General features: G+C 34.3%; 2 protein-coding genes across 2 annotated transcripts; both read left to right on the forward strand.

Annotated features, from left to right (window-relative positions):
- The first annotated feature begins 7,858 nt into the window (after positions 1 to 7,858).
- On the forward strand, positions 7,859 to 20,194 carry LOC139904565 (uncharacterized). The gene is made up of 3 exons (XM_071886482.1): positions 7,859 to 8,488; positions 10,171 to 10,259; positions 19,450 to 20,194. The coding sequence occupies exons 1-3, from the start codon at positions 7,859 to 7,861 to the stop codon at positions 20,192 to 20,194; spliced, it is 1,464 nt and encodes a 487-aa protein (XP_071742583.1).
- Positions 20,195 to 23,555: 3,361 nt separating this feature from the next.
- LOC139874469 (probable protein S-acyltransferase 14) lies at positions 23,556 to 26,935 on the forward strand. Its single transcript, XM_071861899.1, has 7 exons — positions 23,556 to 24,010; positions 24,833 to 25,055; positions 25,154 to 25,245; positions 25,600 to 25,723; positions 25,833 to 25,918; positions 26,037 to 26,102; positions 26,457 to 26,935. The coding sequence occupies exons 1-7, from the start codon at positions 23,801 to 23,803 to the stop codon at positions 26,580 to 26,582; spliced, it is 927 nt and encodes a 308-aa protein (XP_071718000.1). The 5' UTR covers positions 23,556 to 23,800; the 3' UTR covers positions 26,583 to 26,935.
- The last annotated feature ends 796 nt before the right edge of the window (positions 26,936 to 27,731 follow it).

Genomic DNA, 27,731 nt, shown 5'->3' on the forward strand with positions numbered 1-27,731 from the left:
AAGTACCTGCAAAAGATCATACATATATGATATTGTTGGGTTTTGTTCAGTGGAGGAACTTGAACCCGAGTACAGATGGGGCGAGCGTAAAAATTTAATAAATTTTTCATTCTCAGCAGGGGTAAACACTAAAAAAATCATATTTTTTAGTGAAATTTTCAATTTTTTCAGTGTAAAATTTTTTGTCCCGTTAAATCCAGGTGGGGCGGGTACCCCCTCCGGACTACTCTATATTCCGCCACTGGTTTTGTTATTGGGTTTCCAAATATGAGTAAGTATTAACAAGCCCAAGCCCAACAAAATTAGGCTCATTGCTTGGTTGACTTGGTCAAGCATAGGAGGGCATCTTAAAACATCAAGTTGCAGCTGTTTTCATTATTAAGAGAGTAGATAGATCAGAGAGATCAAAAAGAAAAAGAGAGATTCTCAATTTCCGTCTAAAAATACAGCAGTTCAGAAAATCGACGATCCCCGAAGATCTAACCGTTGGATCTTCTTCAAATTTGGGCTGTGTCTTCCTGACATCAGTGCCAAGGTTTTCAACCGTTGAATTTGTCTAAAGAGGCCTGTAGCTCGTGTTCTTGCTGCTGGAACAGAGGGCAGTTTATTGGGTGAATCATTCATCTTTTGTCTTTAATTTCTTCATATACTTGTTGATTATTGTTGTTCAAGAGTATGATGATGTTGTATGCCTCTAGTTGATCTAGAGAAGAATTATTGTATTGCTCTCTTTGTTGATGATAGTGGAATTTAAGTGGCTTACGAGTCCCGTGGTTTTTACTCTTTATTTTGAGGGGTTTTTCACGTAAAAAGTCTCGTGTTTTAGTGTGTGCTTGATTAGTGTTTTGCTACTGATTTGGAACAGATTTGGGGACTGATTTGGGTTGGATTTGATATAGCTTGTTTGTTAGTTTCCTCACGGGTTCATACGGGTCGGGAAAGTGTTGGTCAAACGGGTTTGTTTCCACTTTGTATATTGCCCGTTGTGATTATTTTCCCATCAAATTGGTATCTAGAGCTTAAGGTTATTTTTGATTGACTTGTGTGAAAGATGGAAGCTAATACAAGTAAGATGATTAATTTAAATGGTTCAAATTATCATGTTTGGAAAGGAAAGATGGAAGATCTTCTTTATGTGAAAGATTATTATTTACCTGTTTTTACTGAGGGTATACCTGAGGGTAAGACTGATGCTCAATGGAAAATTTTGCATAGACAAGTATGTGGGTATATTCGGCAGTGGGTTGATGATAATGTTGTGAATCATATTACTGGGGAGAATGATGCTAAAGCCTTATGGAAAAAGCTTGAGCAGTTATATGAACGAAAGACTGGAAATAACAAGTTGTTCTTAATTAAGCAGATGATGGCTTTGAAGTATCATGATGGGACTCCTATTACAGATCACCTAAATGCATATCAGGGTATTATAAATCAGCTTGCAGGTATGGGTATCAAGTTTGAGGATGAGATTCAGGGTCTCTGGTTACTTGGTACATTACCGGACTCTTGGGAGACTTTTAGGACATCTTTGTCCAACTCTGCACCGAATGGTACTATCACCATGGAATTGGCTAAGGGTAGTATTTTGAATGAAGAGATGAGAAGAAAGTCACAAGGTTCCTCTTCACAGTCAGATATCTTGTTCACAGAAACGCGGGGGAGAAGTCATAGTAGAGGTCAGGGTAAAAGAGGCAATCATCGTAGCAGCTCACGCAAAGGTAAATTTGCTAATGTTGAGTGTTATAATTGTCATGAAAAGGGGCACACAAAATGGTATTGTCCAAAGTTAAAGAACGAGAAGAAAAAGCATACGACAAGAATAAACAAAAGAAAAGTGATGGTGGTGATGATGATAAGGTTGAAGTTAACGCTATCACAGATGAGTTCTTTGTTTGTATTGATTATGATATGATCAATCTTACTCATGATGACACGAGTTGGATTGTTGATAGTGGTGCTACATGTCATGTTGCAACATGTAGAGATCACTTCTCATCTTACACTCCAGGTGACTATGTATTTTCTAGGATGGGTAATGCCGGGTTATCATAGATCGTTGGTATTGGAGATGTTTGTTTGAAATTTGACACGGGGATGGAGTTGGTTTTGCATAATGTAAAACATGTTCCGGATATGAGACTTAATGTCATTTCAACTGGCATTCTTGATGATGATGGTTATTATAACGGTTTTGGTAATGGTATTTGGAAACTAACTCTTGGTTCTATGATAGTGGGAAGAGGCAAGAAAGACTCAAGATTATACATCACGCGTCCGAAGATTATCCAGAACATTGTTAATGCAGTGGACAATGTTGATTCTACCGAGTTGTGGCATAAAAGACTTGGCCACATGAGTAAAAAAGGAATGTCTATCTTATTTAAGAAGAATGTGTTATCGGGTGTTAATGATATTAATTTGAGTAAGTGTTCTCACTGTTTGGCAGGGTAACAGACCAGGGTTGTGTTTAAGAGTCATTCTCCTTTTCGAATGGAGAACGTACTTGATCTAGTTCATTCAGATGTTTGTGGGCCTATGAAGACTAGGACACTTGGTGGATGTTCCTACTTTGTTGCATTCATCGATGATCATTCCAGGAAGGTGTAGGTTTACACTTTAAAGTCAAAAGATCAAGTATTTGAGAAGTTTAAGGAATTTCATGCACTAGTTGAAAGGCAAACGGGGAAGAAACTCAAGTGTATTCGGACTGATAATGGCGGTGAATACATTGGCAGATTTGATGCTTATTGTAAGGAGAATGGTATTCGGCATCAAAAGACTCCACCAAAGACACCTCAGTTGAATGGCTTAGCAGAGAGAATGAACAGAACTTTGGTTGAGAGAGTTAGATGTTTGCTTTCACATGCAGGGTTGTCTGATTCCTTTTGGGGTGAGGCTTTAAATACGGCAGTTCATATTATTAATCTAACCCCTTGTGTACCTTTGTGTTTTGATGTTCCTAACAGGGTTTGGAGCGGTAAAGATGTTTCTTACCGTCATTTACGAGTCTTTGGATGTAAAGCATTTGTTCATGTTCCCAAAGATGAAAGGTCAAAGCTTGATATGAAGACTAAGCCATGTGTATTTCTCGGCTATGGTGAAGATGATTTTGGGTACAGGTTATATGATCCAGTTCAAAAGAAACTTGTACGAAGCCGAGATGTTATTTTTTCAGAAGATCAAATGTTGAAAGATGTTGAGAAGACAGAGTCAGTTCCTCAACATAGTGCTGATCTTGTTGATTTGGATCCAGTTACTCCACAACATGTTGATTCACATGTTGATGATGATGTTCATGATAATGAACATGGTACTGATGATAATGATGCTCCGGAGCAGGTAGAGATTCCAGTACCAGATGTGCCCCCATTTGTCCCACTTAGGCGGTCTACCCGAGACCGTCATCCTTCTGTTAGATATTCTGCTGATGAGTATGTATTAGTTACTGATGGGGGAGAGCCAGAATGTTATTCAGAAGCAATGAAAGATGAGCATAAGAAAGAGTGGGTTGAAGCTATGCAAGATGAAATGAATTCCTTGCATGAAAATAATACTTATGAGCTGGTGAAGTTACCTAAAGGCAAGAGAGCTTTGAGAAACAAATGGGTATTCAAAGTGAAGACAGATGAGCTTACTTCACAACCAAGGTACAAAGCTAGGTTAGTCGTTAAAGGATTCAGCCAGAAAAAGGGTATTGATTTTGATGAGATTTTCTCACCGGTTGTGAAGATGGGATCTATTCGAGTGGTTCTTGGGTTAGCTGCTAGTCTTGATCTTGAGGTTGAACAGATGGATGTCAAGACTGCTTTTCTTCACGGTGATTTGGATAAGGAAATCTACATGATGCAACCTGAAGGTTTTCGGGTTAAGGGTAAAGAAAATTATGTTTGTAGACTTCAGAAAAGTCTATATGGGTTGAAGCAAGCACCGAGACAGTGGTATAAGAAGTTTGAGTCGGTTATAGGAAAGCAAGGCTACCGAAAGACAACTTCAGATCATTGTGTTTTCTTTCAGAGGTTTGGTGATTATGATTTCATCATATTGTTGTTATACGTTGATGATATGTTGATTGTTGGTAAGAATGTTGAAAGAATTGCGCAGTTGAAGCGAGAATTGAGCAAGTCTTTTGCTATGAAAGACTTGGGGTCAGCAAAACAGATTCTTGGCATTCGGATTTCTAGAGATAGAGGTGCTAAGACGTTACATATATCACAAGAGCAATACATTGAAAATGTGCTTAGTAGATTCAACATGAAGAATGCTAAAGTGGTTAGTTCCCCTCTTACTAACAACTTTAAGCTAACAGAAAGAGATTGTCCTACTTCAAAGGAGGATGTTGAGGAGATGGATATAGTTCCATATGCGTCAGCAGTTGGTAGCTTGATGTATGCTATGGTGTGTACTAGGCCAGATATAGCTCACGCGGTAAGTGTTGTTAGTCGGTTTATGTCAAATCCGGGTAAGAAGCATTGGGAAGCGGTTAAATGGATTATGAGATACTTACGAGGTACTTCAAAATTAGGTATCACATTCGGAAATGGAGAGCCGGTGCTTGTTGGTTATACAGACTCAGATATGGCAGGAAACAAAGATAACATGAAATCCACTTCTGGATATTTGATGACTTTCGCAGGGGGAGCAGTTTCATGGCAATCAAGGTTACAAAAGTGTGTTGCATTGTCTACAACCGAGGCTGAGTATATGGCAGCAACAGAAGCGTGCAAAGAACTATTGTGGATGAAAAGGTTTCTACAAGACCTTGGGTTTAAGCAATCAAGATATGTGGTTCTTTGTGATAATGAGAGTGCGATTCACTTGGCTAGAAACTCTATGTTTCATAAGCGGACGAAACATATTGATGTGCGGTATCATTGGATTAGAGAATGTCTTGAAAATGGTTTGTTTGAACTTGATAAAGTTCATACGGATGATAATGGTTCCGATATGTGTACAAAGACTTTGGCAAGTGAGAAGCTCAAGGTATGTTGCTCGAGCGATTCCTTCCTCATAATTGGAAAGGGAGAGATTTGTTGGGTTTTGTTATTGGGTTTCCAAATATGAGTAAGTATTAACAAGCCCAAGCCCAACAAAATTAGGCTCATTGCTTGGTTGACTTGGTCAAGCATAGGAGGGCATCTTAAAACATCAAGTTGCAGCTGTTTTCATTATTAAGAGTGTAGATAGATCAGAGAGATCAAAAAGAAAAAGAGAGATTCTCAATTTCCGTCTAAAAATACAGCAGTTCAGAAAATCGACGATCCCCGAAGATCTAACCGTTGGATCTTCTTCAAATTTGGGCTGTGTCTTCCTGACATCAGTGCCAAGGTTTTCAACGGTTGAATTTGTCTAAAGAGGCCTGTAGCTCGTGTTCTTGCTGCTGGAACAGAGGGCAGTTTATTGGGTGAATCATTCATCTTTTGTCTTTAATTTCTTCATATACTTGTTGATTATTGTTGTTCAAGAGTATGATGATGTTGTATGCCTCTAGTTGATCTAGAGAAGAATTATTGTATTGCTCTCTTTGTTGATGATAGTGGAATTTAAGTGGCTTACGAGTCCCGTGGTTTTTACTCTCGATTTTGAGGGGTTTTCCACGTAAAAAGTCTCGTGTTTTAGTGTGTGCTTTATTAGTGTTTTGCTACTGATTTGGAACAGATTTGGGGACTGATTTGGGTTGGATTTGATATAGCTTGTTTGTTAGTTTCCTCACGGGTTCATACGGGTCGGGAAAGTGTTGGTCAAACGGGTTTGTTTCCGCTTTGTATATTGCCCGTTGTGATTATTTTCCCATCAGATATATCCATCATAGTACATTTTTAAAGAATAAAACCTAAAAGTAGTACAAGAATCATACAAACATATATAGAGCAGATGTTGACACAATTATGTACATGTCCAACAAGTATATACGTTGGTCAATTACGAATGACACTCAACTAATGGTTCCATTTTTCATTGTAAATTCAGTGCAGAATTATATGTACCTTCCAACTTCCCTTCGATGAGGATGATTTGATCATTTCATAAAGCAACCCTGCAATTACGAGACGAGCTACTCATTATTATGAAGCCCCAAATTAATCAAGATTTACATTAGATATACAACAAGGTATACTTCTGTATGCAAATATGAATGTATTTCATGAGTTATTGAGGGTAAACTCATGTATAATAATGGCCATACACAAATTGTTAGAAGTACAACAAATACATCAACTTAATTGGGACGGAGGGAATATTAGTTAATAATGAGTATTAGTTAGTCATGTAGACTTGATGGAAGTTTTAATCACATCATTGTTACTCATGCCTCAAAAACCTTACTCTTCATATACGTGCCAATATAATTGAGCACGCTATCGAATATCAGCAAACATGTGAATTTACCTGGTTTACCATTCTCAATCATTTATTTTCATTTATTTTTTAAACAGTTTCAGTCATATTCACCTTGAATACAGAAATAAAACAGACATTTATCAAACATATCTTAAATTCAATAAAAACTCTAAAACGATAGCTATCATTGTGAGTATTAACTAAGGATATAGAACAAATCCATAAATTTATGTTGGCCAACATCATCATCATAATCGCAAATTCACAATCAGCATCGTTATAGACTATAGACTATATAATTATAATGTAAAATTTAAAAAATATATAAAAAACTTACGATCACGGGTGACTTGACGAAACATCTTATGTTCTCCATGAGAGGATGTCTCAGACTCAGAATCGGATTTCGACATGATCGATTTACAACTCCGACAGATCTATACGTAATCGAATCAAAAAATGTGAAAGAACATATGAGATGGATGCATGAACAAAAAATAATTAAAAAATGGAATTCTAAAAAGAGGGGAGAAGCGGTAAAGGGGGCCATTTCTTTCAAGGGCCTTCATTTTAAGCGCCCAATTATTTCCAACGATAATTTCGTTACTTTGTACAGAGTATTTTACATTTATACCCTGCTACACCCACTCAAATCCACCTTTGAAACTTTACAACACTAGTTTAGAAAGTTTTGACAAAATTATTGAAGTTACATACTCTATTTTTATAAGAATTTTACTAATAACTAATGGTTGTAATCAAGAATTAAAAAATAGCTCGATGGCAGTTATTTTTAAAAAATGAGTAGTTATTGTCGATCTACTGCTCCGGTATCTTCTCTAGTTTTCAGGCGACGAATCCGGGTATTTCCTACTCGAATTCTGGGAATCGTTTGGATTTTGGAGTGTTATGTTGAGATTCGGCAGAACTCGATGGTCCGGCCGCCACCGGAGATTGCTGAGGGGAGGTGGTGGCCGCTCACGGCCTTGAGTGGCTGCTAGCAGATGTTAAAATATTAGTGCACAACTCAAACTCAAGTGGCTCAACTTGCTCAACTTGATTTTGAAATTTATTGATCAAGTTGCTCAACTTGTCCAAATGGGTTTAGGCCATTATTGACCAAATTAATGGTTAAGGTGTTTATTGGACAACTTGACATTATCTTTTGTGGCATACTTGCATAATCAAGTTGCCTTTTATCTTATTTTATTAGGTCCAGTTGTTAGTGTGTTCACATGTATGCTAGTTGTCATCTAGCTTTACTAATGGGTCTAGTTGTTGGTATGTTATGATTATGTTTTGCTTAATCCTCCATATAAGGATGTGTTGTAACCATTTGAAATAAATCCAACACATTTAGTTTTTCATATTCTTGTTCATATTATTTCCTTAACCTTTTATTCATAGCAAATAACTTGTTGTTTTATGGTATCTAGAGCTTGGTTCTAAGTTAAACTCTTGTGTGCAAATACTCAAAGTTTAGTCAAAGTTCAAACTAGTTATCTTGCTATCAAAAATGGAAGGCACAAATGGAAACAATGGTAGTATGGTCAATGGAATAGAGAAACTTGTAGGAAATAATTACAAGTATTGGAAGATGTGTATGGAGGCTTTTCTTCAAGGTCATGATCTATGGGAACTTGTGGCCGGAGGTGATGCCATAATTCCCGTAGAAACTCTAGAGAATATAAAGTCAAGAAGAAAATGGAAGGTAGGGTGTGGAAAGACTCTCTTTGCATTGAGAACTTCAATTAGCAAAGAGTTCATAGAACACGTTCGTGATATTACTTCTCCAAAAGAAGTATGGGATACTCTTGAGAAACTCTTTTCTAAGAAAAACACTGCAAGGTTACAATTCTTGGAAAACGAGTTTGCAATCTTAAGACGAGAAGGTATGATTGTTTCAGAATATTTCTTACGGGTCAAAAATCTCTGTTCTGAAATATCAGAGATTGATGTCAGCGAGAAAATTAGTGAAGCTCGTTTGCGAAGATATCTAATTCGCGATTTGAAGAAAGAGTATGTCCGGTTCATAACCTCTATTCAGGGGTGGACTACTCAACCTTCGGTTGAAGAATTGGAGAATTTACTCTCTAATCAAGAAGCTTTGGCCAAGCAAATGGCTAAAGGATTTGAAAATGATGCGGTATTGTTTTAAAAAGGGAAGAACTTCAAGAAAGGCTCTTCTAGCAAAGAAAAAGAAGAAGAGCAAATTAGTTACAAAAGTAACTATGAGAAGAAACCTCCTACATGTTACAAGTGCGGGAAGGTTGGTCACATCAAGAGATATTGTCGTTCTAAAGTCACAAAAGCAAACGTGGCTTGTTCAAGCAAAGATGATGATGAAGTCAAATGGGAGCAATGTTTTACCATTGATACGGTTGTCAAGAAGAATCAATGGATTGTCGATTCGGGTTGCGCTCATCATGTGACCGGTGATGGAACTCTCCTTCATGACATTAAAGATCACAATTAAAATCGAGTTGTAATCAAGGTTGTAGTAACCCGTCCTTATCCCCCTGGACGAAATTAACAACATCTGGTTCCATTGCGATGATCGACTCCAGGTAATGTTCTTAACACGAGCAAATGCACCGCGGAAGACTTAATTTGTACCTGAGAATAACATGATTTAAAAAATCAACATAATGTTGGTGAGATATATAGGTTTGATGCTAGCAGCGTTATAACTATGGACCACAAGATTTCATATGTAAACATTTTAATAAAAATATTCTAAGTGGTTGAGCACTTGGTAACCATACTTAACATTTAATCACGTCGCATATTCCCTTTATTATGAAATCTTACTACACTGTACCAAGTGTAGTCACGAAACGAAGTACTGTGCAACCGTTGAATACTGGTCGTCCAGTCCGGTTGGGGTTGTCAGGCCCGATAGATCTATCAACAGGATTCGCGTTTACAATACCGCTGTAAATATTAGTTACCAAGCTACAGGGAAGTATGCCAGTGGTACAACTCAACGTAGAATATATTTTTTAGTTACTTGTGTCCATAACGTAAAACATAAAATACATGTATTCTCATCCCGAAATACTTAGAGTTTAAAAGTGGGACTATATACTCACCTAATGTATTTTGTAGTAAAAATACATATAACATCATTGAACAAGTATAAGGTTGGCCTCGGATTCACGAACCTATAACACGTATATATATATATATATATATTAACACTTAATTGAAATCAGATAATTTCACCTATTAATTATATAATATTTATATAATAATTGTTAATGTTTATTTAATATTTTATGTAATATTAATATAATTATGTATCAAATATGTTTTTATGTATTTAAAAAATTATGTTAATAATAATAATAATAAAAATTATGTTAATGATAAAAATAATAATAATACTAATAATGATAATTAGATTAATAATTTCAATAAAAATGATAATTTATAAATAATGAAAATTTTAATAAAAATACTATCTTTAATAATAAATAATAATTTTAATAATAATAACAATAATAATAATTATATTTGTAATTTTAATTATAATAGATAGTAAATGATTTTTAATACTTATTTGATATATATAATTCAATTAACGTTATAATATTGTATTAGTTAAAACATATTAAGGGAGATTTTAATTATAATAATATTCAATAGACATGAAAATTTTAATAATAGTTATATTTAATAAAATAATAAAAATGATAATAATTATAAAAATCATGATATTTATAATAATAATAATAATAATAATAATAATAATAATAATAATAATAATAATAATAATAATAATACCTAATATAAAGAATTACGCGTGCAAATGGGGTTCTAAATTAGATCGAACAGATCGGGATAGCAGAAGAAATTCGCAGAGGGGAGTATCATCAACGAACACTCGATCATCAATCATCATCATCATCATCTATGTTCGTCACATCATAACCCTTATTAACTATCATCTAAACCATCATCATTCATCTCATCGATACCTCTATTGATCCATGTAAGGGATCTCTACCTATTCAACAAATACGCCCCAACAAATATTCATATTGGCCCAACAACATAACCGATCCAAGAGTAAAATGAAATTGGGATGTTTGCTGCAATCATTATCTCGAAATAAATAATTAAAAGTTGTTGTCTCAATTATCTTGCAAGTTGCATGATATCATTAATAATGATTAATACAAGGCAGAAGAATAAGAAAAATCATAGGGACATGTGGTCCAAAATGCTCAATACATACGTTAGTGGATTTGGGTAAATGAGCACCGAAAGTTTCCTCCTTTTCTTTCTCTTTATATAATTTATTTGCTCCACTTAATATTTCACTTATTCACATTCTTGTTTTTGAGGTACTTGGTTCTTGTTGGTTTGAGGCTCACGAAGGAAGAGCAGGAAAATTGAAGTAGCAACTGCAGCCGTATTATAATAGTAGTAGCAGAAGTATACTGCAGCCGTAGTAGGTGTCAAACGAAACAGGAACAGAAGATAGGAAACGGAGACAAGCAAGTTCAATGGTTGTTTAATTGTAAACGGGGTTTGAGTGGTGATTGTTGGGAGGTTTCAAGGTAGTAATGGCGATTGTAAATGTTCTTTCGAATATGATTAAACAGAAGAACATAACGGTTTAGAATAGTTTGAAGTAGGTTGAAGATGGTGGTGGATGTACGTGTTCGATTAAGAGAACAAGAAGGTACGTGAATGTATATATATTGTATGTTTGTGTATATAATTCGAATAATTTAATTGATTGATAAACTTGATATGATCTAACGTTATAACATCAGATGGAGTTGTGGTTAATTACAATCGAAGAAGGAATAATGGTGTGTAGGTTTTGTTGACGAATTGAATCAAGTAGCAGTAAGAAACAAGAAAGAAATTGGCACCCGAAATTTTATTCAAGTTACATGTTTAGTTGTTGTGATTATTTCGAATCAGAAGACAGAAAGTACATCAGCAGCAAGTAATGTAAATCATGGGTTGCATGGTTTTTGGTTTTGGTTTGGTTACAAGGAAACGAAGTGGGTTGCAAGGTGGGTGTGGTGTGAGCCGTAAGATGATGATCAAGGAGAGAAAGCAAAGAGAGATGTGTTGTGTTGGCGTTTGAATCAAGAAATAGAAAAATCGTAGTAGCAGTGGTGGTGGCGAGTTCACAAGAGGGTGTTTTGATCTAATGGTTTTATAAATGGAAAGTTAAAAGTGGTGATTAATGGTCGACAGGGATTAACTCGTTCGTACAGAATAAAAGATAAAATAACAATCTGATATTGACGCTAAACAGATTTTGGATTGTTGTGTGAATTTAGTCAACAATGAAACACGGGTGGGAAGAATCAGAAAAGAACGATGTAGAAAAGAAACAAAAAAAAAAAAAGTTGAAAGAGATGGAAACATACGCGGTTTTATTATATCTGTGTTTTTATATATCTTGTATATCCAATTATATAAAATATATATATAACTGTATTTATCAGTACCATATATCTGAAATTATTAATATGTATATTTAACTACATCTATATCTGTTTATGAAGAAACATACTAATACAAACATAATACACAATATTAATATTAATAGAAATAATAAAACTAATAAATTTGATAATAGAAATAATTGTATTAATATTATAATAATAAGAGTAATAATAACACTAATAATGACAACAATATTATATATATAATAAATTGAATGTATCAAACTTTATATCTATATGTTATATAATAATACAGATAATAATATTAATATATTTTTTTTTCACAAATAAAGTAGTAATAATAATAATAGTAACAATTATATTTTAACTTGTAATTGAATTTTAATACATTAATATTACATATGTTATTTTCAACAATTATATAATATATTTAATAACGTATTTTATTTACAACAATTGTTCGTGAATCGTCGGGCTTGGTCAAAAGGGTAATTGGATTTCATAAATATAGATTTCAAAGTTTCTAGACTCCACATTACATATTTTGCTTATTGTGTCGGATACATATAGAGGTCAAGGTTTAAATTTGGTCGGAAATTTCCGGGTCGTTACAGTACCCACCCGTTAAAGAAATTTCGTCCCCGAAATTTGGTAGAGGTTGTCATAAATAACAATAGGAATGTTTTCATGACGAATATGAGGTAATAACGGAGTTTTATCATTATTGGGGGAATATAGATAAAACAATTCGATCATATGAAGCGTACGAGTAAAGCTATCACAGAAGAGTGAAATGAGTAATATGGTATCGTTTTAACTGATGACGTGGTGATGATTGATTTCCGGAATTCACGAGATTTAAAGAAAATCTTCTGTAACGAGATTTGGTTCTTTGGCGATTTAGGAAACAAAATCTCCTTCGATTTAATGCGGCAAATCTGTTGTGATTTCTTTATCTGATATTTCACTTATAAAACTACCCCCTTCGTTCCCTTATTTCCATATCCCACATCTTCTACTCTTTCTCCTATTTGACCCGTCCTTAAGATAAGCGAGCAATGGTTCGGATTTCGTAAGTATAAAATTTGGAATGAACATGACTAATGTTCTCAGAAAGGAATGGTAATGGTACGATTTTAATTTGTCAAATTACCTGAATATTTCGGAAAATTAGAACTATCATGGTGATATGTTCTAATATATTTGGAGATTGGATAGAATGTAAGAGCCGTGTAACATGGCACATGATGACGGTACTGTGAATCATCACATTCCATTAGAAACTCAACATGACTTATTGTAATATAATGAAGTTGATCAAATTTCATTATATTATACTAATTCATGCATCAGTTCCCAACACTACTTCAAAACATTCATATTTTAATTTCGAAGGTTTCAGAATTTAGAAACTAACACCGTTTCTTTTGTACTGTAACGCAGATATTACAGAGAGATTAATGATTTCAGATAAGGATAGTTGTTAAAATATCTCCAGAAATATGGAGAATATGTATAACAGGAGATATGAAGATATCTTATAATATCTAAGATAAGATGATGATGAAGAATATTATCCGAAAAGGTTTAGAATATCGAGTAGGGTTCTTACTAACGGTTTCAGCAGGTTCTGAATCGTTTGGATTCTTTGAAAGCAGATTCAGTTCTTGTGATTTATCCGCACCTTCCTTCATACTTTGCTCACTCCGTTTTCCGGTTCCAAATCTCCTCTTTTTCTGAGCTTTACTAACACATGATACTTTGTCGTCAACTTTTGACTGTTAAATTCGTTTACAGTTTTTGCTGCTTCATCAGCATTTTAAGAACTACTTCATAGTTCAGGGTGTTTTTCAGAAACTTCACATTCAGAGTATGAATTTCTTAGGATAAACGTTGTAGGTATAATTGGAGAAGTTCTACGAGATTTTCAAAATACGACTTGCAGATTTCGTCAAAAGGATGCCGAGCTGCTGGTACATGATGTCGTGAAAGGTTCTCCAGTAATGACGGCGAAAGGACAACGTATGTATATCGAGATGATAATAAGACTAGTTTTACTGAGAAGTCAAAGTAGAGCTGTGATAAAAGTGGCTAATTTGGAAAGAAATTGCAAAGTTATTTTGGGTAATAATAACACTAGAGGAATTTACACTGCTACGTGTTGACTCAGTTTCCGAGAGTTTTCAGGTGCATAACCATATGCATGAATCTTTCTTCCGTAAACGAGGTGCGACTAGTTCAACTTCTTGATCGAGGCGTTTTCAAGAATCATGAAAAGTTGTGAATGCGAATTGTAATCGTCAAGATACGAATGAGGTTTAAAATAGAATCAAGTGGCAAACTTGAAGAATTGTTTAGTTTCATATGTTTTAATCAGCATTTTAACTCATTCTAATTGTCCAAAGTTAGCAGTCCAATAGTCTGATTGTCTAATAGTTCAATAGATTCATATATAAATTAGATATATATAATATTCGAATTACTTAATACGTATCGTGACCCGTGTACCGGTCTCAGTGTCGATCACAACTCAAAGTATATATATATTTTGGAATCAACTCCAACCCTGTATAGCCAACTCCCACCTTCACATATAGAGTGTCTACGGTTGTTCCGAAATATATATATAGATGGGTCGATATGATAAGTTGAAACCTTGCATACATGTCCCGTTATTTATAGTGCGTAAAAGTAAATAACAGAAATTAAATGACGATAAATAAAATTGCGAGAATGTAAATTGCGATAAATTAAATGTTAATTAGTTAGCTGGGAACAGTTAGCCGGAACAGTTAGCGTGGAATCCTAACCAAATTTCAATTAGTTAATCCGTTTGTTTCTAACAAATTTTATTTTGTCCAATGTTTTCTTCGTTATGCCACTTGTTGGATTCAGATAGGTAAAAATCCAAATATGAAATTTGAATGGAAATGGTTATTCTGTGATGAACGGATACGTATATCGATAGTTGTAAGTAGGATAGTATATGATCGTTGAATCAGATTCGAAGAATGTACAGTGTAACTTATTAATGTGAATTCTAAATATTCCTCGGGTACTACCCACCCGTTAAAATATTCTCATCATTAACAGTTTGTACGATAGAAGTTTTAATTACAATCTTTATGAAAATATATTTGCATATATATTTTCTTCGGATGTAATTATGAATTTAATGAGTCAATAGAATATTATACTCATTTGATTTATCGTTAGCACTGGATTACATGATCTCTAAAACATTAGAGATTACATGATTGCCATGTCGAACGAAGATATATGAGATAAAACGTAAAGCGAAGGTAATCGATATAGAACGATATGTCGAACGAAAATTAAGTAGATAGAATGATACGTAGAACAGTGACTATACTCAAGGTATAGTTTATGATGTTAAGGTTTACGACGCGGTTGTGGCTGCTGCTGGTGTTTGTAAACGTCGCACCATATTCTCCATAGCCGTCACACGAGCGCGAAGTTCGTTAACTTACGCTTGTACACCGGGATGATTGGCGATTGAAGCGAGCGGATGTATAAGATTCGAAATATGAGATAGTATGTAATTGTGTTGAGATACTCGGAAAAAGGGGAAAGAAAATGGTTTCTCGAACTGGTTCGCCGGTAAGCGCTTCAGGTTGAAAAGGGCAATTTGATAATGGAAGAGATCTTCGATGTGAAATGATTTTCGGATGTCGGATGATATTCTAACTATATAGAATATCTATGTATAATACCAAAGAGTTCGTAAATTACAGAGGAATTTACGGCATATGCCAGGCAAGTCTACAGATACGCTAGGATATGAATTTCGTCTATACACTATCGATGCACTAAATGCAGTAGGACGTGTCTAGACTTGAGAATGATAGGCAGGCAATTTCCTAAGGATAATAAGCAATGATTTCCGACTAGAAATGATAAGCAAAACTTTTGACAGGCAGACACGGTCAAAGTCCAGACTCACTAATGTATCCTAACAACTACCAGTTAGACACACTAATGGGAGACCTGGTTCGCTAAGACCAACGCTCTGATACCATCTGTAGTAACCCGTCCTTATCCCCCTGGACGAAATTAACAACATCTGGTTCCATTGCGATGATCGACTCCAGGTAATGTTCTTAACACGAGCAAATGCACCGCGGAAGACTTAATTTGTACCTGAGAATAACATGATTTAAAAAGTCAACATAATGTTGGTGAGATATATAGGTTTGATGCTAGCAGCGTTATAACTATGGACCACAAGATTTCATATGTAAACATTTTAATAAAAATATTCTAAGTGGTTGAGCACTTGGTAACCATACTTAACATTTAATCACGTCGCATATTCCCTTTATTATGAAATCTTACTACACTGTACCAAGTGTAGTCACGAAACGAAGTACTGTGCAACCGTTGAATACTGGTCGTCCAGTCCGGTTGGGGTTGTCAGGCCCGATAGATCTATCAACAGGATTCGCGTTTACAATACCGCTGTAAATATTAGTTACCAAGCTACAGGGAAGTATGCCAGTGGTACAACTCAACGTAGAATATATTTTTTAGTTACTTGTGTCCATAACGTAAAACATAAAATACATGTATTCTCATCCCGAAATACTTAGAGTTTAAAAGTGGGACTATATACTCACCTAATGTATTTTGTAGTAAAAATACATATAACATCATTGAACAAGTATAAGGTTGGCCTCGGATTCACGAACCTATAACACGTATATATATATATATATTAACACTTAATTGAAATCAGATAATTTCACCTATTAATTATATAATATTTATATAATAATTGTTAATGTTTATTTAATATTTTATGTAATATTAATATAATTATGTATCAAATATGTTTTTATGTATTTAAAAATAATGTTAATATTAATAATAATAAAAATTATGTTAATGATAAAAATAATAATAATACTAATAATGATAATTAGATTAATAATTTCAATAAAAATGATAATTTATAAATAATGAAAATTTTAATAAAAATACTATCTTTAATAATAAATAATAATTTTAATAATAATAACAATAATAATAATTATATTTGTAATTTTAATTATAATAGATAGTAAATGATTTTTAATACTTATTTGATATATATAATTCAATTAACGTTATAATATTGTATTAGTTAAAACATATTAAGGGAGATTTTAATTATAATAATATTCAATAGACATGAAAATTTTAATAATAGTTATATTTAATAAAATAATAAAAATGATAATAATTATAAAAATCATGATATTTATAATAATAATAATAATAATAATAATAATAATAATAATAATAATAATAATAATAATAATACCTAATATAAAGAATTACGCGTGCAAATGGGGTTCTAAATTAGATCGAACAGATCGGGATAGCAGAAGAAATTCGCAGAGGGGAGTATCATCAACGAACACTCGATCATCAATCATCATCATCATCATCTATGTTCGTCACATCATAACCCTTATTAACTATCATCTAAACCATCATCATTCATCTCATCGATACCTCTATTGATCCATGTAAGGGATCTCTACCTATTCAACAAATACGCCCCAACAAATATTCATATTGGCCCAACAACATAACCGATCCAAGAGTAAAATGAAATTGGGATGTTTGCTGCAATCATTATCTCGAAATAAATAATTAAAAGTTGTTGTCTCAATTATCTTGCAAGTTGCATGATATCATTAATAATGATTAATACAAGGCAGAAGAATAAGAAAAATCATAGGGACATGTGGTCCAAAATGCTCAATACATACGTTAGTGGATTTGGGTAAATGAGCACCGAAAGTTTCCTCCTTTTCTCTCTCTTTATATAATTTATTTGCTCCACTTAATATTTCACTTATTCACATTCTTGTTTTTGAGGTACTTGGTTCTTGTTGGTTTGAGGCTCACGAAGGAAGAGCAGGAAAATTGAAGTAGCAACTGCAGCCGTATTATAATAGTAGTAGCAGAAGTATACTACAGCCGTAGTAGGTGTCAAACGAAACAGGAACAGAAGATAGGAAACGGAGACAAGCAAGTTCAATGGTTGTTTAATTGTAAACGGGGTTTGAGTGGTGATTGTTGGGAGGTTTCAAGGTAGTAATGGCGATTGTAAATGTTCTTTCGAATATGATTAAACAGAAGAACATAACGGTTTAGAATAGTTTGAAGTAGGTTGAAGATGGTGGTGGATGTACGTGTTCGATTAAGAGAACAAGAAGGTACGTGAATGTATATATATTGTATGTTTGTGTATATAATTCGAATAATTTAATTGATTGATAAACTTGATATGATCTAACGTTATAACATCAGATGGAGTTGTGGTTAATTACAATCGAAGAAGGAATAATGGTGTGTAGGTTTTGTTGACGAATTGAATCAAGTAGCAGTAAGAAACAAGAAAGAAATTGGCACCCGAAATTTTATTCAAGTTACATGTTTAGTTGTTGTGATTATTTCGAATCAGAAGACAGAAAGTACATCAGCAGAAAGCAATGTAAATCATGGGTTGCATGGTTTTTGGTTTTGGTTTGGTTACAAGGAAACGAAGTGGGTTGCAAGGTGGGTGTGGTGTGAGCCGTAAGATGATGATCAAGGAGAGAAAGCAAAGAGAGATGTGTTGTGTTGGTGTTTGAATCAAGAAATAGAAAAATCGTAGTAGCAGTGGTGGTGGCGAGTTCACAAGAGGGTGTTTTGATCTAATGGTTTTATAAATGGAAAGTTAAAAGTGGTGATTAATGGTCGACAGGGATTAACTCGTTCGTACAGAATAAAAGATAAAATAACAATCTGATATTGACGCTAAACAGATTTTGGATTGTTGTGTGAATTTAGTCAACAATGAAACACGGGTGGGAAGAATCAGAAAAGAACGATGTAGAAAAGAAACAAAAAAAAAAAAAAAAAGTTGAAAGAGATGGAAACATACGCGGTTTTATTATATCTGTGTTTTTATATATCTTGTATATCCAATTATATAAAATATATATATAACTGTATTTATCAGTACCATATATCTGAAATTATTAATATGTATATTTAACTACATCTATATCTGTTTATGAAGAAACATACTAATACAAACATAATACACAATATTAATATTAATAGAAATAATAAAACTAATAAATTTGATAATAGAAATAATTGTATTAATATTATAATAATAAGAGTAATAATAACACTAATAATGACAACAATATTATATATATAATAAATTGAATGTATCAAACTTTATATCTATATGTTATATAATAATACAGATAATAATATTAATATTTTTTTTTTTTCACAAATAAAGTAGTAATAATAATAATAGTAACAATTATATTTTAACTTGTAATTGAATTTTAATACATTAATATTACATATGTTATTTTCAACAATTATATAATATATTTAATAACGTATTTTATTTACAACAATTGTTCGTGAATCGTCGGGCTTGGTCAAAAGGGTAATTGGATTTCATAAATATAGATTTCAAAGTTTCTAGACTCCACATTACATATTTTGCTTATTGTGTCGGATACATATAGAGGTCAAGGTTTAAATTTGGTCGGAAATTTCCGGGTCGTTACAACGGTCGACAACTCAACTCATTCGGTTAAAAAGGAAGGTGATGTTATTATTGATGTAAATAATGATACATTTACTTTGGAAGATGTTTATCTTGTTCCTTGACCAAGAATCTAGTTTCGGTACCTCAAATTACCGAATCCGAAAAGCATGTTCTTTTTGGTCCAACGGATGTGAAAGTCCTTGAGAATGTCAAGGAGATTGTGGGTGATGTTCTTTTCACGGGAGAAAATAAAGGTTCTTTGTTTGTGTTGTCCGCAGGTGAGGCTTATGTGAAGAAAACAAGTCAAACCGACAACGGAGCTATTTGGCATGCAAGACTAGGCCATGTGGGATATCAAATGTTAAAAAAGATATTCTCACATAAGCTAGTAGATGGTATTCCCCAATTAAAGAATGTTCGTGAGGAGGTAATATGCCAAGGGTGTCAATATGGAAAGTCACACCGACTTCCATATAAGAAGTCAACAAATCGAAAACAAGGTTTGCTTGACTTGATTCATACGGATTTGATGGGGCCAACAAGAACAACAAGTTATAGCGGTCATTGCTATGTCATGGTGTTAATTGATGACTATTCTCGGTTCACTTGGGTGAAATTTCTAAAGGAGAAAAGTGAAGCCTTATCAAAGTTCATAGAGTTCAAAGAAGCGGTAGAATCCGAATTTGGGAGAAAGGTAAAAGCTCTTAGGAGTGATAACGGTGGAGAATTCATGTCAAATGATTTATTTGCCTATTGTAAAACAAACGGTATTTCTCATCAAATGACTTGTCCGGATACTCCTCAACAAAATGGTGTTTCGGAAAGGAAGATTGCTTACCTTGTTTAAATATGCTTATCTTGGTTGCATGACAAAGGATTGCCTAGGGAGCTGGGCGAAAGCACTTCAATGTGCTTGTCATGTGTATAATCGGTTACCATCTTGGCCAGGTACACAAAAATCATCTTTTGAGCTAGCTTATGGTGAAAAGCCTAATGTAAGCTATTTTAGGGTGGTTGGTTCTATTTATTATGTTCATGTTCCAAAAGGTAACCGAACCAAACTTGACCCAAAGGCTCGAAAGTGTGTTTTTGTTAGTTATGATTCTTACAGGAAAGGTTGGAGGTGTATGGATCTAGAAACAAAGAAGTTTACCACTTCAAGAGATGTGGTATTTGATGAAGTGTCTTCTCAATTTTCTGAATCAAGCAAAAATGGTGAAGAAAATAGAGATTACAAATTTATGTTTCCTAGCTTCGACACTCAAGAAGAAAGTGAGAATGATGGTGTTTCTCAAACTCAAGAAGAGACACCTAGTAAAGAAGAACCAACCCAAGTTAGAAGGTCAACAAGAGAAAAGAGACAACCAAGACATCTAAGTGACTATGAGGTGAACACGGTCACAACTTGTTTCTTTTCAGGTGGCTTAATCGAAGAACCAACATGTTATGAAGAAGCCAAGGATTCTTCAGATTGGAGAAAAGCAATGCAAGAGGAGATTAATGCATTGGAAAAGAATGAAACTTGGGAGCTTGTCAAGAAACTGGAAGCATGTAAACCGGTTACTTGCAAGTGGGTGTACCGTTTGAAGAAGAACTCAGATGGAACCATTAATAGGTTCAAGGCTCATTTGGTGGCTCGTGGCTTTTGTCAAAGTTATGGGCTTGATTATGAAGAAACTTTTAGCCCCGTGGCTAAAATGGTGACAGTGAGAACAATAATCTCACTAGCAGGTTACAAAGGGTGGATATTGTGGCAACTTGATGTGAAGAATGCTTTTCTATATGGAGAGCTTGATCGTGAAGTGTTCATGGAACAACCTATTGGGTTCATTTCAAATCAATTTCTAGAATATGTGTGCTGGTTGAAAAAAGCTCTTTATGGCTTGAAACAAGCTCCTAGAGCTTGGTATGGTAAGGTCACACAATACCTTGTCTTTTGTGGTTTTAAAATTCTGATGCGGATCCTAGTTTATTTGTGAAGAAAGAATAGGGTATTCATGTCTTGGTATTACTATATGTTGATGACATGATTATCACCGGAGGAAACGAGTCAGAAATCTCTCATTTAAGTGATGATCTTTCAGTTCGTTTTGAAATGAAGAATCTGGGGAAGATTGGATGTTTCTTGGCTTGGAAGTTGATAAATTAGAAAATGGGTATTTTATCTCTCAAATGGGTTATGCAAGAAGTCTCTTGGAACGTTTCAACATGGGGGAGTCAAAGCCTATGTCTACTCCAATGGAACCAAACCTCAAATTGAAGAAGGTTCAAGGAAATAAGCTCAAGGATGTAAAGATGTTCCGACAAATGGTTGGAAGTTTGTTTTATCTAACCATCACAAGGCCGAAAATTGCTTATTCGGTTGACATTGTTTCACAATTTATGCAATGTCTAACTAATGTTCATCTTTATGGAGCTAAAAGGATCCTTCGTTATGTGAAAGGATCAATGGGCCACGACTTGTGGTATAAGAAGTGTGATAATGTTTTATTAAATGGTTTCGTAGATGCAGATTGGATGGGAGACGCAAATGATCGCCATTTAACTTCGGGTTACTATTTTAACATGGGTTCCGCGGTTATTTCATGGTGTAGCAAGAAGCAAGATGTTGTTGCTTTGTCTAGCACGGAAGCGGAATAGATAACTGCAACTATGGCAGCTCAAGAGTGTACTTGGCTAAGAAGATTGATTGGTGACATACTTGAAGAAGTAGATTATGTTGTCAAACTGAAATGTGACAACGAAAGTGCAATAAAACTTGCTTCGAATCCTGTTTTTCATGCTCGTACTAAGCATATAGAAATGAGGTATCATTTCATTTGTGAAAAGATTCTTAGCGGGGAAATCGAGCTAGCAAATGTAAGGACAAATGATCAAGTAGCCGACATCTTTACTAAAGCTTTAATGAAAGTCAAGTTCATAGAATTTCGAGAGGCGTTGGGAATTTTTGATCGGGAGTTTGCACTAAGGGGGAGTGTTAAAATATTAGTGCACAACTCAAACTCAAGTGGCTCAACTTGCTCAACTTGCTCAACTTGCTCAACTTGATTTTGGAATTATTGATCAAGTTGCTCAACTTGTCCAATATTGACCAAATTAATGGTTAAGGTGTTTAGTGGACAACTTGACATTATCTTTTGTGGCATACTTGCATAATCAAGTTGCCTTTTATCTTGTTTTATTAGGTCTAGTTGTTAGTGTGTTCACATGTATGCTAGTTGTCATAGTGTGTTCACATGTATGCTAGTTGTCATCTAGCTTTATTAGTGGGTCTAGTTGTTGGTATGTTATGATTATGTTTTGCTTTAATCCTCTATATAAGGATGTGATTGTAACCATTTGAAATAAATCCAACACATTTAGTTTTTCATATTCTTGTTGATATTATTTCCTTAACCTTTTATTCATAGAAAATAACTTGTTGTTTTAGCTGTTACTAGCTCTTGGTGGTCGAAGGTGGTGGCAAACAGTGGTCGGCGACCCCCGCTAGCTGCTATTGGTGGTTGTCTGGCGGCTGTTAGTGGCTGATGACGGCTGGTGATGTTGTTGACGGCCCTAGTGGCCGCTGATGACTTATAATGGTGATAGTGGCGGTTGGTTGTCGCTGGTATTCGCCAAGTGTTGCTTGCGGCTGCTGCTGGACTGCTTGAATATGTGGTTTGTAATTGTCCTTTGAAAATTGGTGAGATGTCTGGTCCCTTTACGGTTCGATTATGCATTTGGATATATTCAATTGATGCTTGTTTGGTTCATTCATTCCATTTTACCGTCGTTGGGTCTTTAATGAGCTTGTTGACTTAGTTGACTTGGGCAAATAGACCTCGGGTTAAGTGTTCTTGGGTTGCCCGGTGAATGATTTGAATTTGCAGTTTCTGTGGGGTGAAGATGCGGGGTCGTGTTTATGTGTATGTTTTAGGCTCAGGTTCGGTGGTTTTATTTTTGTATAATCTAAAATGTAATTCCAATGTGCTCGCTCTGTTTTAAAATTTAGTCATTCATAGTGTTTAGAACGAACATAACGAGAGCCAATATGTTTTGGTCGTTTGTGACCAATTACTTTCAAAACAGATCGTCACGATCTGTCTAATGTAGTTCCACCGGATCCTCGGGTGTTTTATACATATACATATTAAAATTAATATTTTTGCCAGAAAAAATAAATTATTATGGGCAAATCATTAAACACTAATCTAGTAGTAGCATTTTGACCAACAAAATAAAAAGTCGTTGTGTTTAGCTCCTCCTCCATCTCATATCTCTCATCACGCATGGATTCAATCCATCTTCCCTAAAATTCATAAACCCTTAAAACAAAACAATACCCACGTCACAAGATTCACATTTATCAAAACCCAATTCAAAATTAATAATTTTTAAAACCTTTTTTCATGGGTTTGATCCATTCTCTATAAACTTTTTGATTTTTTAAATCACTATAAAGGAGTATTGTATTATGTATAGATCTGGAGCTGTGATGGCATGGAATGTATTTAAATTTTGTACGGCCTTAAGATGGTTAGGTTCGATCATGATCTTGTTGGTTCTTGGTATTGTCGGTGTCACATATTACGCGGTCGTTTTGTGTAATTATGGTCCTGCTTTGGCTGCTGGTGGTCTTGAAACCCTCATTGCATTTCTTGTTTTAATCATCTTTCATGCCCTGGTAATTTTGATATTTATTTTATTTAATTTTCCAGTTCATATATGTATTCCGATCAATTTGTTAAAGTTTATGTCTTTTGGATGTTATATGCTTGTGTTTTAGCTTAAAGTTAGGAACTTTTAGCTATATATGCATTCTTAAACTATAATTTTTATAATTGATCATAGGGAAAAAATGAAACTTTAATTTGGGAATATAGTAGTAGATGTTTGGTGATTTAAGGACTCATTTAGCTGCCTAATAGAGTAGTAAATAGTAAATGCTTTGTTCTGAATTAGGTCATACAGTTTATTGAAGGTATCTTTAAGTAAATCAAGCTTTCTGAAAACTATTAATGAACATGAACTTAAGTTTAAAAAAGGAAAGAATATATAATCATGAGTTTTGTTATCCAAATGCTGTTGACCTTACTTCAATGTTCTTATATTTGTAATTAGAATTTTTTGGACTGAATTACAGCCTTACGAATATAGTAAACCTGGAATTTTAGATTTAAGGGAACATACTTATCATCAAAATACTCATTTTTGTAAAGCTATAAGATAGTTTAGGTTTGTTTATATTTATTACAGAATTGGTTTTCTTATGACCATAGGTGTGCAAGATAGGTCATCGAACCCGGCCCAAAACTCTAAAAGAACCAAAAAAATTATTAAAAAAACCACTTTTATATATACTTGTTTTGCTATCGTTGCAAATAAGGCAGAAAGAAAAGTTTTTTTCCCTTCTTTTGACAAAAATTACCCCAAATCAGAAGTCATTTTGATAGACAGTTCTCGTGTGTATGGTATTATATTCTAAATAACAATTATACCTTTCCAGCTGGCGATGCTACTATGGAGCTATTTTTCGGTGGTCTTTACGGACCCAGGTGGTGTGCCACCTAATTATAGGCCACTAGTTGATCAAGAAATAGGAGACATGGATCCATTAGAAGCGTCTGAATTGGGCCTATTGACTACACCTGATCCAACCAATACAAGAATCCGTTATTGTCGAAAGTGTAACCAGTTAAAGCCACCTCGGTGCCACCATTGTTCTGTTTGTAAGTATAATCTCGTGCTCTATTAGTAATAATTGTGAGTATGATTCTTGTTTTGTTAACCGAGTATAAAGAATGTGTGTTTTTGATGTGTGTTATAGGTGGGAGATGTGTGCTGAAAATGGACCATCATTGTGTGTGGGTTGTTAATTGTGTTGGGGCGCTAAACTACAAGTATTTCCTTCTCTTCCTGGTATGTTTGACAATTTAATAAATCCTATATATGAAATGTCAAAAATACCCCTTCCTTCAATGATGACCAATTAGCGCCATTTACCATGGTCCAATTCCTTTATTGCTGTCGAATACTGAAAATTGCATACTGAACGCCTATTTTTATGTTTCTTGCACTTCTTAACTTGTGGACTCAGTTTAACCAATATTACAAACTTTGATTTTGGCATGTTTAGAAATATTAAACGGGCCCCATTTTATGTTTAAAAGATAAAAAAACATGAATGGGGACTGGATTGATGATAAAAAAACATGAATGTCAGGATTGCAAATATACAAGGGAACATGTTGATATTTTTGTTATTTGATGCAGTTCTACACGTTTCTAGAAACTACCGTTGTAACTTTAGCATTACTACCACATTTCGTAGTATTCTTTAGCGATGGGGAGATTCCCGGGTCACCTAGCACTCTAGCTACAACATTTCTCGCTTTTGGTAAATCTAACGAAACCCTATTTTATGATACTTTTATTTTATAGATAGATAGATAGACAGATATCTTGTGTTTGGTTACCTTTTAGTTTAAAATTTTTGTTTTTTTCAGTCTTGAATCTGGCTTTTGCTTTGAGTGTTTTGGGATTTCTAATAATGCACATATCGTTGGTGTCTGCTAATACCACAACAATCGAGGTATTGTTTTCCTGTTTGTTAATTATTTAAATCTAAATCCATCTATGTGTAGCATTAAATGACCTTCACATTCTTGTTATTAATGTATTGTATTGTATATTTGTATTATTATGATTAGGCATACGAGAAGAAGACCACTCCAAAATGGCGTTATGATCTTGGTCGCAAAAAGAACTTTGAGCAGGTACCTTTCGTTATGTTCAATCATATAATGTTTTCCTGTTTTCGCGTGATTTTGTTATTAGAAAGACTCGTTTTACTTATTTGGTTAATGGCCAGACAATTTTTTTGAGTTATATATTTAATATGCGTCTAAATTATTATTGGATAGAGGGAGTATTATGTTTAAACGTCATACTGAACATGCCATTCCTGTTGTTATTTGACTTTCGGTTTAATGTGTTTTTGTCCAATTAATGTTTTATGTAAAGTCAAACAATTTTTTTTGTGACAAAGTAAGTATTTATTTCAAAATTTGAGAAAAACATGTTGTTTGTATCATCTGGTGCAGCTAAGAATTTGGTAAATAAAATAACAGGTGTTTGGAACTGTACAAAAGTATTGGTTTATTCCAGCTTATTGTGACGAAGATTTGAGAAAAATGCCCGCCCTTCAAGGCATTGAGTATCCATCAAAACCGGATTTAGACGCTCAAGAAATCTAGACAAGGGGTTAGAGATTCAGCTTTCTTGGTTTATGACATCGGCCCGCGGGCCCCCCCACCACACGATGCACTAAAAAGTTTGAAGCTGATTTTGAGTATAGGTGTTTTAACTTTTATAGAAGTAGTTTGATTGTAAGTGGGGACGAGTTGGATGAGTGGAATGTTTGGGTACAGTTTTTGTGGCCAGGATTTGGGTGAAGTTATTGTAAGCTATATATAGGGTTGTTAACAGAAATGTACATTAGTAACGTTTGAAGAATTGTTCACACGTAATCAACTTGAATGTCGTGTTGGTTTGGTTGCATTTGTTTTGCTTGTTTACACTAATGACACTATGTGTCGGTTTTCTTGTAGTTCTGTTTTTTTAAGCTAATGGTTGTGATATATTATCCTTGTGCCCGTTGGACGTTGGTTTATTGGAGTTAAGATGGGTTATCAGGGATACATTTGCAATGTCAAAATAAATTGGTCGTTTGGTATGATATGTTTTTTTTTTAACAATTTGATCAGGTAAAATTGGTAATGTTTGGGTTAAAAGATAGCCTATCTTGAGTTAGTAGCTACAATTATTGTTAAAAGGCTGGGTTGTTGGTTATCTGGAGTTTTTTTTTTATATATAATATCTGGTAGTCGGTCGTGGTGTACTTGGGTGTCATGGTGACTGGTTTATGCATTTTGATGGTGATTTTAAGTGATTCCTTAGAGGTTGGTGCTGTGTGGGTGTTGAAGTGTGTTTTGGAACGGGTTATACATATTATTCATATTCATATGTCTAGGAGTGGTAGAGTTGATCGTTGCTGTTGGGGTTTGGTTCGGGCTGGGAGATAAATGGTTTGTCAGTTGATTTGATTGGTGTTTGTTGAAGCACTTGTTTCCTTGTGACTTTTTGTTTAGGATATGATCCCTTGGAATTGGAAGTTCACTTTTATCTTTTGAAAAGCAATTTCACTTTGGAAGTTCACTTGTTCTCGCTTTTAATGGCTTATGCGGCGATTCTTCTAATCTCGTCATTTTCTAAATGATTTAGGGGTTTATTGTCCTAATGGTTTGAATTTTATTTTCATTAGTGTGTGGTATTGTTCGAGGTGATTATGTCTGTTAATTAGATACATAGTGTTGTACCAGAAGCTAGTCGGTATAATGTTGTTC

This window comes from Rutidosis leptorrhynchoides, chromosome 1 (genome assembly GCF_046630445.1).
Source record: "Rutidosis leptorrhynchoides isolate AG116_Rl617_1_P2 chromosome 1, CSIRO_AGI_Rlap_v1, whole genome shotgun sequence".
NCBI lineage: Eukaryota > Viridiplantae > Streptophyta > Magnoliopsida > Asterales > Asteraceae > Rutidosis > Rutidosis leptorrhynchoides.